The sequence below is a fragment of the Otolemur garnettii genome, unplaced genomic scaffold (genome assembly GCF_000181295.1).
Source record: "Otolemur garnettii isolate 467f Iridium unplaced genomic scaffold, OtoGar3 scaffold00100, whole genome shotgun sequence".
Classification (NCBI taxonomy): Eukaryota; Metazoa; Chordata; class Mammalia; order Primates; family Galagidae; genus Otolemur; species Otolemur garnettii.
Genome location: NW_003852495.1, coordinates 5843408 through 5858824, shown reverse-complemented (window position 1 = coordinate 5858824; position 15417 = coordinate 5843408). Strand labels below are relative to the sequence as shown.

The window sequence follows — 15417 nt, the reverse complement described above, 5'->3', positions numbered from 1 at the left end:
AGTGGGTGGGGTAGGGCCTGGAGATTAGATGTATGGGTCCTGAGTGGGAGAGAATAGGACTTTTGAGGGGCTGGGGTGGGTTATAACTGGAACTTCCTTCAACGGGATGGGGTGATGTTGGGAGATTTAGCTATTGGTGCTGCTGGGGTGTAAAGAGTTAAGTTGTTCTGTTGTCACCTGAGCAGGGCATCAAATTACCCAGGTCCAGGTTCCTCTTGGAAGGGGTGGAGCCAGGCCCCGCCCTTGGGTGTTTTTGCAGCCATAGGCCTGGATGAGTCCTGCTGAGGTCTGGGGGACAGCCTTGGTTAGGGAAAAGGCTCTTACTGGGTGTCCTCATCTGATTCTCTGTCCTCGGGCTCTCAGCTATGGCCCTGTCCCCACCTCTGGGCCCTAGACTCCTCTCAGAGCCCCTCAACCACCCCCCTGGAGCCCCTAGGGAGCCGGAAGCTGCTGGATGCACTACCTGCCCTCCATCCGGAGGGGAGAGAATCAGGTGGGGACTGGGGCTTTTGAAGATTGTTCCTGAGAAAGTGGGGGCAATAGCAAGGGCCACATTAGGGTAGGGGGTGCTATGACTGATCACCTGGGGACAGGAAAGGGACCTGAGGATGGAGTGAGTGTCAGGTGGAAAGTGAAGCACTAGGGCTCACTGGTTCAATGCCCCCTCCTTTCCAGGCCAGAGCAGGCCCAGAACCTGGCACAGGACTCCCTGGACCCTCCCGAGCACTTCCAGGGAAGGCTAAGGGGCACTGAGCCCACTGCTGGCCCCCCAAGATTGTTAATGCCCTCTTCCCATGAGGACTCAGCTGGAAGTAAACATTGTGAGGTGAGCTGAGATGACCCAGCCCCCTGTGCTAGCTCCCACCTCCTCTTTGTCCCCCCAAATCTGGCCTCCACACTGCAGATGAGGTAATGATTCTGTAAAGGTGTTGGGCATCTGTGGGGGGAGGCACACTCAGGAAAATGTCTCTCTACCAATCAGTAGAAAAATATTCTGTTATTTACCAACTGGGAGAGTGATTTTCATTTTTGGCCCTGGTGTAGCCAGACCTACCTCTCGGAGGTACCTACCCCATTACCTCAGACCCCAAGCCACACATATCCAGGTTTCCAGGAGCTTTGAAGACCCAAAGACCTTGGATTAGATGTCCCCAGGCCTGGCTCTACTGGGAAGGTACCTCAGTGGGCACAGCCCTGGTATGATCCAGGGATGGATTCTGCGATCGAGAAACATGCAGAAGGCAGGAGCCTAACACAGGAGGGATGGCAATGGGGTGAGGGCAATGTCTAGACTGGCTCATTGGCCCTGATGTGGACCCCTGTGTTCCCCAGCAGCCCATCTCTGGCCTGGAGGTACTAGAGGCTGAGCAAGACACCCTGCACCTTTGCCTACTGGGGATGGAGCGAGGCCGGGGGCCCTGGGCATTTGCCCAGACAGGAATGGTCCAGCTGCAGGTAGGCAAGGGGAGGCCAGAATGTGGGAGGGTGGGCAGGGCCTCAGGGGTGGGTGCCAGCTTTTGGGGGTGGGAAATGGGTTTATTGTATGTTTCAAGTCTCTGGATAGAAAATGGGGGAGGGGTAACTCCAGCTCTGGGTCTCTGGTGTCCCTGGTGTATGTGCGAGGTGATGTTTGACCATGTGTCCCCAGGCCCTGCAGGCAGACCTTCGAGGAGCAGCAGAGCGTGTGGATGCACTGCTGGCGTTCGGTGAGGGGCTGGCACAGCGGAGTGAGCCTCGGGCCTGGGCATCCCTGGAGCAGATCCTGAGGGCCCTTGGAGCCCACCGAGACACCATCTTTCGACGGCTCTGGCAGCTGCAGGCCCAGCTAGTTGGCTATAGCCTGGTATGGCCCAACTTGATGGCTCCTGGCCTGGGCCCCAATCTTGTGACTCCCATGACCTCTGTTCTCTGACCCAGGTGTTCAAGGATGCTGGCACTGTGGACCAGGACTTGGAGATTGAGGGGGACGCAGATGGGCCAGGACCTGGTGGAGTCTGGGGGCCCTGGGCACCCAGTAGCCTCCCCACTTCTGCAGAGTTGGAATGGGACCCAGCAGGGGATGTTGGGGGCCTTGGACCCTTGGGGCAAAAGACAGCCTGGACACCAGCAGCTCCCTGTGAGCTGTGTGGCCACAGGGCCCCACAGGGCAGAGGACAAGGCCTTGAGGTAAGAACAGTCCCCTCAAGGGACCCTCCTCCCTCAGGTACCCAGAGGCACCTCTGTGTGCCTTCTAGCAGTGCCCTGCCCTTTTCAAGGTTTTGGTGGCTCAGTCCCTCCCTTTTTATCTTTGGGACTTAGCCCCTCCCTCTCACCCCTAGTTTTCCAGGGTGGCCTCCTTTTCAGCAGAACGACTGCCCCGGCCACTGCACCTTTATTTCCCACTGGGTTACCACCCCAGGGAAGGAGAGTGTCTCTATGTTTATCTCCACTTTCTTCATCCCTCTGACTATCTCACTGTCATCCCCTCTCATCTGTCTCGACATCATCAAGCCTGTTTTTCCTCCCTCTGCCCCTCACTGTCCTTGCTACAGCTGCACTGGCCTCCTGGCTCTTGTACAAACATCACACATTCACTCCTACTTTGAAGTCCGCAGAAGCATAGCCCTCGTTTCCTTCCAGTCTCTCCTCAAACTCCACTCTTCAGAGAGGCCTTCCCTGGCTGGCCCCCAAACATTAGCAACCCTTGTCTTCTTACTTTATTTCCTGATAGCACTTACCACCGTTTGACTTTATGTATATGGTCTCTCCCTCCCACTAAAGCATAAGCTCCGAAAAGGTCAGGAATTTGCCTATTTCCATCCCCATTGGGTCCCCAGCTCCTAGAAGAGTGCCTGGCATGTAACAGACACTCATTAAATATTTGTTGAATGAATGAATAAATAATGTCTCTCCTCTCTTGGTTTCTTTGGCTCTGCCCCGTGAGATCTCTCTGTGCCCCCAGAATCTCATCTCTGTGGTACCCCCTCCACATCCTAGTTCTTCCCCAACCATGCTTCTCTTAGTGGCTTGTTCTCCAAAGCCACATACCCCTTTCTATCCACAGGATATGCTCATGTCTGGTCTCAGCCACCGGAAACACTTAGCAGGTTACCGAAGATGTGCCCTATTCCAGAAGCCTCAGGTGAGCTTGTCCTCAGCCAGGCATAGCACTCAGGAATATTGATAGCAAGTGACAGAAATCCAACCAATTGGATGACACAAAAAAGAGGATGCTTTTTTTTCACATAATTGAAAAGTCTAGGCACTGCTGAATTTAGAACCTCCGATGGCATTAGGGCTAAGTCCCTCCCTCTCTTGACCTCTGCTTTTCCAGGGTGGCCTCCTTTTCAGCAGAATGGCTGCCCCGGCCACTACACCCTTATTTCCCATTGGGTTACCACCCCAGGGAAGGAGAGTGCTTCCAACCTACTAGCAGCAGCCGAAGTCCCAGGGCTGACTCCCACCTGCCTGGCTTGGGTCAGGATTGGCCAGGTCAGGGTCATGTCCCTAATCATGGACATGGAGTAGGTGGGGGTCAACTTCACATGAACCCGAAGGCCTGGGAATAGAACAAATGACCCTGCCACTCCAAACTGAGCCACTGTTATCAGGAAAAGGGGGGTTGGATTGGAGGGAGGATAGGCACACATGGACATCCACTACACCTGAGATATTCCATGGTTGGAGTCCTGGGGATAGCAGGGGTGCCAGGAAAGGAGGAGAGAGAGACTATCCCTGTAGGTCTATAGTAGTAAGGGCAAGTCCATACTAAGTGTCGCTTCTATCCATTATGCTGTGGGCTGCTGTCTATCCTTAGGACAAGAAGAGGCAAGTGTCTCCCAGTCTCCGGGATGTGACATTGGAGGTAGATACTGGGTAAGGTGCCCACATGGGTCTGGAGTATGGTGGACAAGGCTCATGGTGGCACCCCACCCACATATTTAACACTGCATTTCCCTTGGCAGGGCCCCCGATCCTACATCCAGGTGGCCCCTGGCCTTTCTCCTTATCCTCCTCCTCCTTCTCCTGGTTGGGGCTGCATTGCTCCTGCCCATTGCAGGGGTCCTCTGCTGCTCTCATGTCCGACTGGCCAGGACACCTTACCTGGTGCTCAGTTACGTCAATGGTCTCCCCCCAATCTGAGTACACAGCTCAGACATGTATAATAAATGGTCACTGTCAATGGACGTGTCAGGATCTTGTGTGCTTGAGTACCCAGAATCTAGGTTATGGCCCTCATGTCTGGATAGATCTCTTTGCTTTGATTACAGAACACAGAATGGAATCAGCTCATCTCAGGTTGGCTTGCTCCAGACCCTGATGCAAAGATTCAAGTACAAGTACTTTATTTGGGAGGTGATACTTGTGATAGTAAGGGAGAGAGGAAGAGAGCCAGGGAGGGAAGAAGCCCGTAGTGGTTGAGTTAATGAGCTGCTTGCTGTTCTGGCACCATCCTACTGGGGACCTCTGGGAAACTCTGTGGAACACAGTTTGAAGTTGTGTCACTTCATGCAAAGAAGTTGTGGCATTTATATGCCAGCTCCCATCTCTCATTGTTGAGGACTCTTCCTGGAGACATTAATGCCTCAGATTCTGGGAGACACTCCAGGTTCCAGGGAAAGGCAGGATGCAAACTGGGTTGGCCCTGTTACTAATGCCGGGCCAAGTCTCTGCCCCTACCTAAAGAGAAGGTGTGGTCTTGGGATCACCAGCCAATAGAGCCCACAGAGTCTTGCCAGTATACCTGGTGATAGAACATATCTGTGTCATTTGTTCATTCATTCATTCAACAAATATTGACTGCCTGCTATGAGCCAGGCCAGGATAGTAAACAAGATGGATTAAAATTCCTCTGGAGCTGGCAGCACCCATAGCACAGTGGTTATGGTGCCAGCCACATGCACCAAGGCTGGAAGGTTTGAACTCAGCCTGGGGCCAGCTAAATAGCAATGACAACTCCAACAACAAAATAGCCTGGTGTTGTGGCGGGCACCTGTAGTCCTAGCTACTTGGGAGGCTAAGGCAAAAGAATCGCTTAAGCCCAAGAGTTTGAGGTTGCTGTGAACTGTGACATGACAGCACTCTACTGAGGGCAACACAGTGAGACTCTGTCTAAATAAACAAACAGGGGTGGTGTCTGTGGCTCAAAGGACTAGGGTGCCGCCCCATATGCTGGAGGTGGTGGGTTCAAACACAGCCCTGGCAAAACAAACAAACAAACAAAAAACAACCCCTCATAACAAACAAAATCTGAAAAAAAAAATTCATCTGGAGCTGACATTCTAGTGGGGCAGATCAACAATGAATTTTAAAAACAAGTGGTGCCTGTGGCTCAGTGAGTAGGGTGTCAGCCCCATATACCAAGTGTGGTGAGTTCAAACCCAGCCCTGGCCAAACTGCAACAATAAAAAATAAAAAAATTGGTTAAAAAAAATAAGTAAAATATGTAGCAGGTGATAGTGCTAAGGAGAAAAATCAAGTGATTTTTGGGGAAAAGGGGAGAGGGGCTACAGTTTAAATGGGAGGTAGGTATCAGGTATTAAGTCACCACAGTATTAATTACACCATTATGGCAAACTGTTATGAGAAAACAAGCCACAGAGGCTTCTGGAACAGTGCTGTATGACAGAAATATAATTGGAGCTGTGAGTGTATTTTAACATTTTCTAGTAGTCACGTTGAAACAGTAGAAATGGGTGACATTAATTTTAATAATTTATATTCTATTTAACCTGATAATATCATTTCAACATGCAATCAATGTAGAAAAATAAGATATTTTACAATCCTTTTCTCTTACCAAGTCTTTGAAATATTTTTTGGTAGCACATCTCAGTTTGGATGTTAAAGTTTGGGGAGATAAAATGTAGTCTTACAAAACAACAAAGCTGTATAACAGAAACTATTTTATACTACTTCAGTTTTTAAATTGAAATTATTTATTTATTTATTTTGAGACAGAGTCTCATGCTGTCGTCTTGGGTAGAGTGTCATGGCAAATTAGCTCACAGCAACCTCCAACTCCTGGGCTTAAGCGATCCTCTTGCCTCAGTTTTTCTATTTTTAGTAGAGATGGGGGCGTCTTGCTCTTGCTCAGGTTGGTCTTGACTCATGATCTCAAGCAATCCACCCATCTTGGCTAGAGTGCTAGGATTACAGGCATAAGCCACCTCACCTGGCCTAAACTGAAATTATTTAAAATTAAGGCTGGTCACAGTGGCTCACATCTGTAATCCTAGCACTCTGGAGGCTGAGGCGGGTGGATTTTAAGCTTAGGAGTTGGAAAGGAGCCTGAGCAAGAGTGAGACCCTGTCTCTACTAAAAATAGAAAAACTAGCCATGTGTTGTAGCAGGCACTTGTCCCAGCTGCTCAGGAGGCTGAGGCAAGAGGATCACTTGAGTCCCAAGAATTTGAGGTTGCTGTGAGCTGTGATGACACAGCACTGTACCCAGTGCAACAGAGTAAGACTCTTATCTTTAAAAAGAAAATTAAAATAAATACAATAAAATATATAAAATTAAGAATTCAGTTTCTCAGTTACATTGACCACATTTTAAATGTTCAAGGTATTCTCACTATCATAGTTAAATGTTCACAGGTATTCTCACTACCATATTGGACAGTACAGACCTTGAGGAAAGGCATTCAGGGTGGAGGAGGTGCAAGGGCAAAGGCCCTGAGGTAGGAATGTGCCTGCTTGTGGGAAGGCCAGTGTAGCTGAAGCCTGATTGGAAGGGGAGAGTGGAAGCAGATGAGGTTTGAGGTGATGGGGCCAGATCAAGTGTGGCCATGGGGAGGACTAATCTGAGTAAGAGAAGCACCACTGGAGTCTTCCCAGCTTTCATTCTGGTAACTTTTAAACTTGTACAAAAGGGGAACAGTATCACAAGTCCTCATGGACTCATCATTAGCTCCAATCATTATCCACTCAGGGCCAATCCCATTCTATTCTCCCAAACATCCACCCCCATCTCCCCCTACTTTGAAGCCAACTCTAGACATCATATTCTTTTACTCATTCATGGAGCATCTCCAGAAGATCAAGATTATTTTAAAAATCTAATTACAATACTTTTACCACTGTAAAAAAATTTCAGTCACTTCTCCATATCATTTGAACCCAGGGTTGTTCAAAGAAAGGTGCTGGACAGGAGTGATGAGAAGGTGCAGGTGTGTCTGGTGGCTCCTCGTCCAGTACAGTGAGTTCCCAGAGTTCCTCAAGGTACCACTGGGCCAACTCCTGCATCTGTTCAATGACCCTGTCCCTTAGCACCGCTGAGTTTGACTCAAGACAAGAACACATTCTAGCAACTTGTGATTCCCAATAGGGTGGAGACCAGATATTAGTTTTTCAAAGGCCAAATACACAGAAACTTCATTTAATTTATGGAAAAATCTGTGAAGAAAGTTTTGCATGAGTTTTATGAAGTCTCAGAAAATACATATTTCATTTTTATGAAAACATGCCCTGTATGTGAGGATCTCTGATACCCAAAGATGGAGAATGACCCATAAGATGCTGATACAATTATTGACACTTTCAGTTTTTGATTTTTGTTTCAAATTACTGAAAATGGCTGGGCATAGTGGCTCATACCTGTAATCTTAGGACTCTGGGAGGCTGAGGTTAAGTGGATTGCTTGAACTTGGGAGTTCGAGAACAGCCTGAGCAAGAGCAAGACCCTGTCTTTACTAAAAATAGAAAAACTAGCTGGGCCTCATGTAGTCTTAGCTACTCAAGAGGCTGAGGCAAGTGGATTGTTTGAGGTTGCTGGCACTCTACCCAGGGTGACAAGAGTTAAGACTTTCTCTCAAATTATTGAAAACTTTTATTTATTTATTTTTTGAAACAGACTCTTACTTTGTTGCCCTTGGTAGAGTAAGCTTACTTACAGCAACCTCACTCTTGGGCTCAAGCGAGCCTCTTGCCTCAGCCTCCCAAGTAGCTGGGACTAGAGGCACCCACCACAACACCTGGCTTTTTTTTTTTTTTTTGAGACAGTCTCACTCTATTGCCCTCAGTCGAGTGCCATGGCATCACAGCTCATAGCAACCTCATACTCTTGGGCTTAAGCGATTCTCTTGCCTCAGCCTCCCAAGTAGCTGGAACTACAGTCGCCGGCTATTTATTTTTTGGCTGTTGTTTCAGCTGCCATTGTTTAGCTGGACCCGGCTGGGTTTGAACCTACCGGCCTCAGTGTATGTGGCCAGCGCTCTACCCACTGGGCAACGGGCACCGTTGCCTGGCTATTTTTTAGAGACAGAGTCTCTCACTCTAGCTTTGGCTGGTCTCCTGAGCTGAAGCAGTCCACCTGCCTTGGCCTCCCAGAGTGCTAGGTTTACAGGCATGAGCCACTGAGCCCCGCCCTTGAAAACTTTTAAAGACTAGTACAATAACGCCCATGTACTCTTTACCCAGGGTCACCAATTATTAACATTTGGCTTCATTTGTATTAGCATTCATACTCTTGCTAATCTGTTTATGTAAGTACGTATGTTTTGGAACCATTTGAGCATAATTACAGACATGATGCCTTTACTCCTAAATACTTCAGTGTCTATCTTAACAAGGGCATTCTCCTACACAATTATACGACAGTCATCAAAATCAGAAACTTTAAATTCAATTCTATTTTAACAATTCTATCCATATTCCAAATTACTCCAATTCCCATATGTCTTTTATAGCAATTTTTTTAGATCAGGAGATTCTGTGTAACAGATGGGTGAAACGCTGACCCTGTGCCTTAGCAGAATGGAAAAAACAGCAGCAGGCATGCACAATCCATCAGCGGAGTTCTGGCCCTGTTCCCACGCATGGCACGAGAACATCCTCTGAGCCAAGGCCTCGGGTGGTGGTTTATCTGGGGGGTGATCCTAGAAGGCAGGAGTGAAGAGTGGCAAGTAGGGAGAGGCAGAGCAGGGGGAAAGCCAAAAAATGCCATTTATGGAGTCATAACCACTGCAAACAACCAGTGCTCACTCCCAGAGTAGGGGGCATATGAGGAACCTTCTAGAACAAAAGGCAGGTGGGGCACTCATCCAATGACTGCTGTCCCCAGCAGGCTCAGGGTTGCCTCTGAGGCATTAACCCACCTCCCAGAAAGCCTCAAGCACAACAGAGGCTCATTGTAGAAAGCCAGCAACCTCATGGGAATTGCTTCCAAGCGAACTAAAGTGGTAGATCATAGAGGGCCATTATCACCTGCTGCCACACGTATTTAATTCATTGTAGCAGAGTAATGGCCACATCAGGGAGGCAGTATTATTATACTCATTTCATTTAAAAATACACTGAGCCAAAAAAAAAAAAAATACAAGATGGAGACTTTACTTCTTACGTGTTTACATGGATGGAGCTGGAACATATTCTTCTTAGCAAAGTATCTCAAGAATGGAAGAAAAAGTATCCAATGTACTCAGTCTTACTATGAAACCAATTTATAGCTTTCTTATGAAAGCTATAACCCATTATAGCCTAAGAAGAAAGGGAAGGGGAAAGGGAGGGGAGGGGAGGGGGCAGGATGGGTTGAGGGAAAGTAATTGGTGGGACCACACCTATGGTGCATCTTACAAGGGTACATGTGAAATTTACTAGGTGTAGAATATAAATGTCTTAACTCAATAACTAAGAAAATGCTGTGAAGGCTATGTTAACCAGTTTGATGAAAACATTTCAAATTGTATATAAAACCAGCACATTATACCCCATGATTGCATTAATGTATACCGCTATAATTAAAAAAAAATACATTGAGCCACAGAGGTTAAGTCACTTGTCCATGATCATGTCATCAGTATGTACTGGAGCTGTGGTTCAAGCCCTGCCTTCTGGTTCTGGGATCCATGTTCTTAACTGCTGTTCACCTCCACACCTCCTCCAAACGTCAGCTCAGGCATTCTCCTCCCCTACCCTCTCTGGGAAACCCCAGTCATCTGTAATGGCCGGTGAATGCCTCCTCCCCTCTTGACCAGGGATGCCCAGCCCTAATGGAAACTTGACCACTGCCAGAAGCTCCAACCAGGAGTTTACCATGGCTCGAAATCATGGAGCCAGGAGTGAGTGGCAGGAAATGCAGCTGGAGATAGTATGGGGCTGGATGGGTAGGACCCCTCTGGCCACTTCCAGGACTTTGGCTTTTCCTCTGAGATGGAGCCAGGGCAGGGTTAACAGGATCACACTGATGAAAAAAACCAAGGCTGAGAGAGATGAACAAGGTGGCTGAGGCCCCATGGTGAGGGCTAGGCTAAGGTCCAGGCTCCTTTCCTAAGGTCGTCCTCCCCCCCACCCCCACTGCATCTGCAGGAATTCATTTTCACTTATTTAACGAAGGTGGGTGCAAATAAGCTTAGGGGTGCAAAATGCTGTCCCCAGAATAATGTCTAGGGCAGGTCCATATGGGACATGAGAGACAGTATGCCTGAGATCTGTGGGTCCATCTCCCCTCCCCCACCTCTGGGCCTTGTTGACAAAAATCCCAGCTTGAAGAGGCTAGATTCTTTAGCCAGGTTTGAGGACAAGTTTTGTGAAATAATAAAAAGGATCCCAGAGCCCCACCACTGCCCTACGGGTTATGAGCCAGGCTTTCTCAGATGCATTTCCTCTCTTGCATGGAGGTTAAATCACTTGCCCTCCATTAAGGAGTTAACTGGCGTCTCTTGGGGTCTAGCTAGGATGAGTCCTCTCCAGGGATATGTCCAGGAGAGAAAACTATGCTGCCTCACTCAATCGGCCACTCTAGAGGGCTCCAAAGGGAAAGTCAGCTCCTCCCACTCATCCCCTGCCAAGGAGTCACTTCTCACTAAGTGCATATGTGGGAGGCCTCTTCGAAAATCTCCAAATAAAATGTTCCCCAACGGAGAAGGAAGCACACCCCTAATTTTATTCCCTTTGTTCAACAGTCTGAAGGGGAAGGTGCACAGAAGTCAGGGTTGCCCCTGAACCATCAAGGAGGGGTCTTGAAGGGTCTTTAGTTAATAAGCCTGGGTGAGAGACCCCTGTCCCCTTCCTCATGGTTCTGGCTTGTCACAATTAATGCATTCATGCGGGGCAAGGTTTTCCAAAGGGGATCCAGCTTCTCACCGTTTATCAGGGCAGCTTCCCTGAAACTTCTCCGTAAAAGTTCTTCTCAGAGTTAAATACTTCTCTAATACTTCTCTGCTCTTCTCAGAGTTAAATACAGGAGAGAGGAGTCTTCATGAGAAGCCAGGGGTGGGAATGTTCGCAGGGGTCAAGAGAAGGGTGTCTCAGGCTCTCAGTTCATGAGCAGGGTGTCCGGGCTTCCCATGCCTCCAGGTAAGTAGCTCTTGGCTTGACCCCATCCGCTTACTGGCGTCCCAGGTCCTACCAGCTCTCATGGGGGAGGAGGACAACCTGTAGCCAAGCATCAGGAAAGGCTGGGCAACACTCGCCGCCCATCACAAGGCTCTCCAGGCCAGCATCACCCAGAGGGCTCGTTCTTCCCGACAATCCATCAAGCTAGTTTATTAAGACCTCGCACCTCCATCAGGCAGCTTCTTCGGTCTCCCCACGCAGTTAGGCGGGCTCCCTGGCTCCCTTAGGCCATCGAGCTCTTCTCTGCTGTCACCGTCCGTTGGGCCGCGTCTCTGGTGCCCCCGTTCCGTCGTGAGGGTTGTTTGGACCGTTACCGTTGTCAGACGGGATTCCCAGGGCTCCGGCGCCCCCAAACCCCTCGGTCGGGCCCCGCGGTCGTACGAAGGTGCCCATGGCCGTGGCGTGGCCGGAGCGCAGCAGCTCCAGCTGGCGCTGGCCGCGGCGGTACAGGTACTCGATGCGCAGTACGTCGGAGCGAGGCAGGCAGGCGTGCTGGCGGAACTCGGCCCGCACTCGCGCCTCGGCGCCCGGCTTCCCTCGCCCGGCGCGCAGCAACTCGCGGTACAGTCTTAGAACCTGTCTCTGCAGGCGGCTGGGCCGGCTCATGGTAGCAGCCAGGCCTCGGGCGCACACAGAGAACTCCCCGGAACAGTAACCCTCGAGTTCCACTCACAAACTCCAAAGTGCAAATGCTACGTCCACTTCCGCCCGACACTTCCCCAACCCTCCGCCTTCGGACTCCCGCTATCCAGCACCGTCACGCCCGATTGGCTGTCGCTGCAGTTACGACACAAAAGGGGCGTTGCTGGGGGGGCGGAGCCGCTGGTTCTCTTCCCCTCCCCGCACGAGTAATCTGTGTCCTTGAGGCGGTAGCAACCGTGGGGAACTCTGGCATCCGGTGGTAGGAAGGGGCCAGGTGCTCAGGTCTTGGTTCGGAAGAGGCAGAGGGTCCTGACCTGACTCCTGGCAGAAGAGGGAGCTAAGAGTTCTGACCTTTGGGTCCTCAAGGGCACAGGGGCACAGAGAGAGAGGATAGGTACAAACCTGTTTTTGTCATCGGTTATTGATTAAAACCGACTTGGGCAGCTCTCTGCATTCCCTCCTCCAGGGTCGGTCTGTGTCGGCGCGGACGAAGGTGGGGGAATCCCGAGCTTCTCGGGGCTGTTGGGAAAGCAAGCCCCCAAAGGCAGCAAGTGGCTCTAGAAGTTGGCCTGGCCGCGCCCTCTGCTGGTGGGAGTCAGGTCCTGGAACAGTAGAAAAAGGATCCTCACCCGCTGTTAAAGCCTTGAGTCCTGGGCCAGGCGCAGTGGCTCGCTCTGGGAGGTCGAAGGGGGTGGATCCTTGAATTCAGGAGTTCGAGACCAGTCTGAGCAAGATTGAGACCCTCCCCCTCCGTCTCCACTAAAAATAGAAAAACTGAGGCAAGAGGATGAGGTTGCTGTGAGGTATGACATGAGGGCATTCTATCCAGAGCGACAGAGTGAGACTCTGTCTCAAAAGAAACAAAAAAGCCTTGAGTCCTTCATGCCCTGGAGTGGTAGACTAGGCTGGCACCCCGAGTCCTCCCGGAAGCATTTGGTCATTGACCGCATTTCCACTGTAGTTCCTGCAGGCAGCTTGGGAGCATTGGGACCTTAAGGGGGCCGCTGGATAACCCAGGACCCCTGGTGCCCCGTGTCCGTTCACCTGCAAAGAGGAGAGGCTTCTAGTGGAGTTCAGAAATCACTGTGAGGCTCAGTGCCTGTAGCTCAAGCAGCTAAGGCGCCAGCCACATACACCAGAGCTGGCAGGTTTGAATCCAGCCCGGGGTCTGCTAAACAACAATGACAACAACAACAAATAGCCGGGTGTTATGGCGAGCGCCTGTAGTCCCAGCTACTTGGGAGGATGAGGCAAGAGGCAAGAGAAACGCTTAAGCCCAGGAGTTGGAGGTTGCTGTGAGCTGTGATGCTACATCACTCTACCCAGGGCGACAGCTTGAGGCGGGTCTGTGGCTCAGTGGGTAAGGTACCGGCCCCATATACCAAGGGTTGGCAGATTCAAACCCAGCCCTGGCCACACTGCAACAAAAAAATAGCAGGGTGATAAAGTGAGACTCTGTGTCTACCAAAAAAAGAAAAAAAGAAAAAGAAAGAAACCACTGTGAATCCTGCCAGGTGTGTTTCTGTAGAAAATATTCATCCCAGCTTGTTCTGGGGGCTGAGATGGGAGGATCCCATCCCTTGAGCCCAGAAGAGGGAAACTGTCGTAAGAAAGCAAACAAACAAAATATCTAGGTCTTTGCTAGAGAAGTAGGGTCTGGGATTTGCTTTAAAATCCTCCAGTGAGAACGAAACAAAGAGTGGGTGGGAAAAAAGCAAAATATTTGTAACTGTGATGGGTTCAAGGGATTTCATAATACTGTTCTCTCTTTTGTGATGCTTGAAAATTTCCATAATAAATGCTACATTCTTAGTAAAGTATTACAAGGATGGAAAAACAAGTGTCTAGTGTACTCTATACTAATATGAAACTAGTAGACAAGCAATACAGGCCCACACAAAAGAAAAACTCAATTCAAGTGGGGGGGAAGGGCGGGGATTGGTGACCTCCTACCTAATAGGCACAATGTGAGGATATATGGCACATCTCCTGGCCCAGGAACACAGCTACAACAGGGACTAACAAATGCAAACATTGTAACCTAATCATCTGTACCCTCATATTAATCTGAAAATAAAAGAAAATAAAATCTCAAAAAAAAAAAAAGCAGCTTTAGAGAAAAAAAGTCTGGAACTAGTTACATCTCTCACCTGTGTCTTCATAATCAAATCATTGTTTTCTGAGCATGTACTATGTGCCAGGCACAATTCCACATGCTTTAATGCTTTATTTTTTCTTAATTTATAAGAATGTATGACAGTACATTAAACATTTATTTTAATACTTTATTTAATTTTTTTTGAGATAGAGTCTCACTATGTCACCCTTGTCACCTAGTGACATAGTCTCACTGTCACCCTTGTCACCCTTGGTAGAGTGCCATGCCATCACAGCTCACAGTAACCTCCAACTCTTGGGCTTAAGTGATTCTCTTGCTTCAGCCTCCCAAATAACTGGGACTACAGGCGTCCACCACAACACCCTGCTATTTATTTTGTTGTTGTTGTTTAGCAGGCCCGGGCTGGGTTTGAACCCACCAGCCCTGGTGCATGTGGCTGGTGCCCCAACCACTGAACTACAGGCGCCAAGCCACACCTGGCTATTTTTTTGTTGTAGTTATCATTTGGCTGGCCCAGCCTGGGTTTGAATCTACCAGCCCTGGGGTATGTGGCTGGTGCCCTAGTTGCTGAGCTAAAGGCATATTTAATATTATTTTTAAGACAGAGTCTCACTCTGTCACCTGGGTAGAGTGTTGAGGCTTCTACCTCAGCAACCTCAAACTCTTGGGCTTGAACTTGCCTTAGCCTCCCAAATAGCTGGGACTACAGGTACCTACCAAAATTCCCCGGCTAGTTTTTCTGTTTTTAGTAGAGGTAGGGTTTCACTCTTGCTCAGGCTGGTCTCAAATTCCTGAGCTCAATCCATCCTTGGCCTCCCAGAGTGTTAGGATCACAGGTGTGAGCCACGGTACCAGCCTACTTTTATATTTTTAAATGATAGTTGCTATTTGATCCTTACAACACTCTGACATGGCAGGCACATCTACAGTGCTATTTGCCTCTTACTGATTAGGGAATTGTGGCCCAGATGAGTAACATAGCTTGCCCAGGCTCACACAGCTGATAAGTGGCAGAGCCAGGTTTTGAACCCAGCAATTCTGACTTCAGGACCCATGTTCTTTTTTTTTCTTTTTTGAGACAGAGTCTCACTATGTTGCCCTTAGTAGAGTGCTGTGTCGTCACAGCTCACAGGAACCTCAAACTCTTGGGCTTAAGGGATTATTTTGCCTCAGCTTCCCAAGAAGCTGGGACTATAGGTGCCTGCCACAACGCCTGGCTATTTTTTGTTGTAGTTGTCATTGTTATTTAGCTAGCCTGGGCTGCATTTGAACCCACCAGCGCCGTAACCACTGTATGTGGTCAGCGCCGTAACCACTGTTCCACGGGCTCCAAGCCAGGAT

The 15417-nt window shown here is 49.2% G+C and overlaps 2 protein-coding genes across 2 annotated transcripts; one reads left to right on the top strand and one right to left on the bottom strand.

Annotated features, from left to right (window-relative positions):
- The first annotated feature begins 94 nt into the window (after positions 1–94).
- On the top strand, positions 95–4123 carry SYNE4 (spectrin repeat containing nuclear envelope family member 4). The gene is made up of 8 exons (XM_012809155.2): positions 95–493; positions 676–826; positions 1333–1455; positions 1649–1843; positions 1918–2166; positions 3044–3121; positions 3797–3855; positions 3945–4123. The coding sequence occupies exons 1-8, from the start codon at positions 366–368 to the stop codon at positions 4120–4122; spliced, it is 1161 nt and encodes a 386-aa protein (XP_012664609.1). The 5' UTR covers positions 95–365; the 3' UTR covers position 4123.
- Positions 4124–10841: 6718 nt separating this feature from the next.
- SDHAF1 (succinate dehydrogenase complex assembly factor 1) lies at positions 10842–11977 on the bottom strand. Its single transcript, XM_012809154.2, has one exon. It carries the CDS (start codon positions 11919–11921, stop codon positions 11565–11567), a length of 357 nt encoding a protein of 118 aa, XP_012664608.1. The 5' UTR covers positions 11922–11977; the 3' UTR covers positions 10842–11564.
- Positions 11978–15417: the final 3440 nt, after the last annotated feature.

Coding starts and splice junctions, on each gene's coding strand:
- SYNE4 (XM_012809155.2), top strand. CDS start 366: ATGGCCCTGTCCCCACCTCTGGGCCCTAGACTCCTCTCAGAGCCCCTC. Junction 1,844..1,917: donor AGCTAGTTGGCTATAGCCTG/GTATGGCCCAAC, acceptor TCTCTGACCCAG/GTGTTCAAGGATGCTGGCAC. Junction 3,856..3,944: donor ACATTGGAGGTAGATACTGG/GTAAGGTGCCCA, acceptor TTCCCTTGGCAG/GGCCCCCGATCCTACATCCA.
- SDHAF1 (XM_012809154.2), bottom strand. CDS start 11,921: ATGAGCCGGCCCAGCCGCCTGCAGAGACAGGTTCTAAGACTGTACCGC.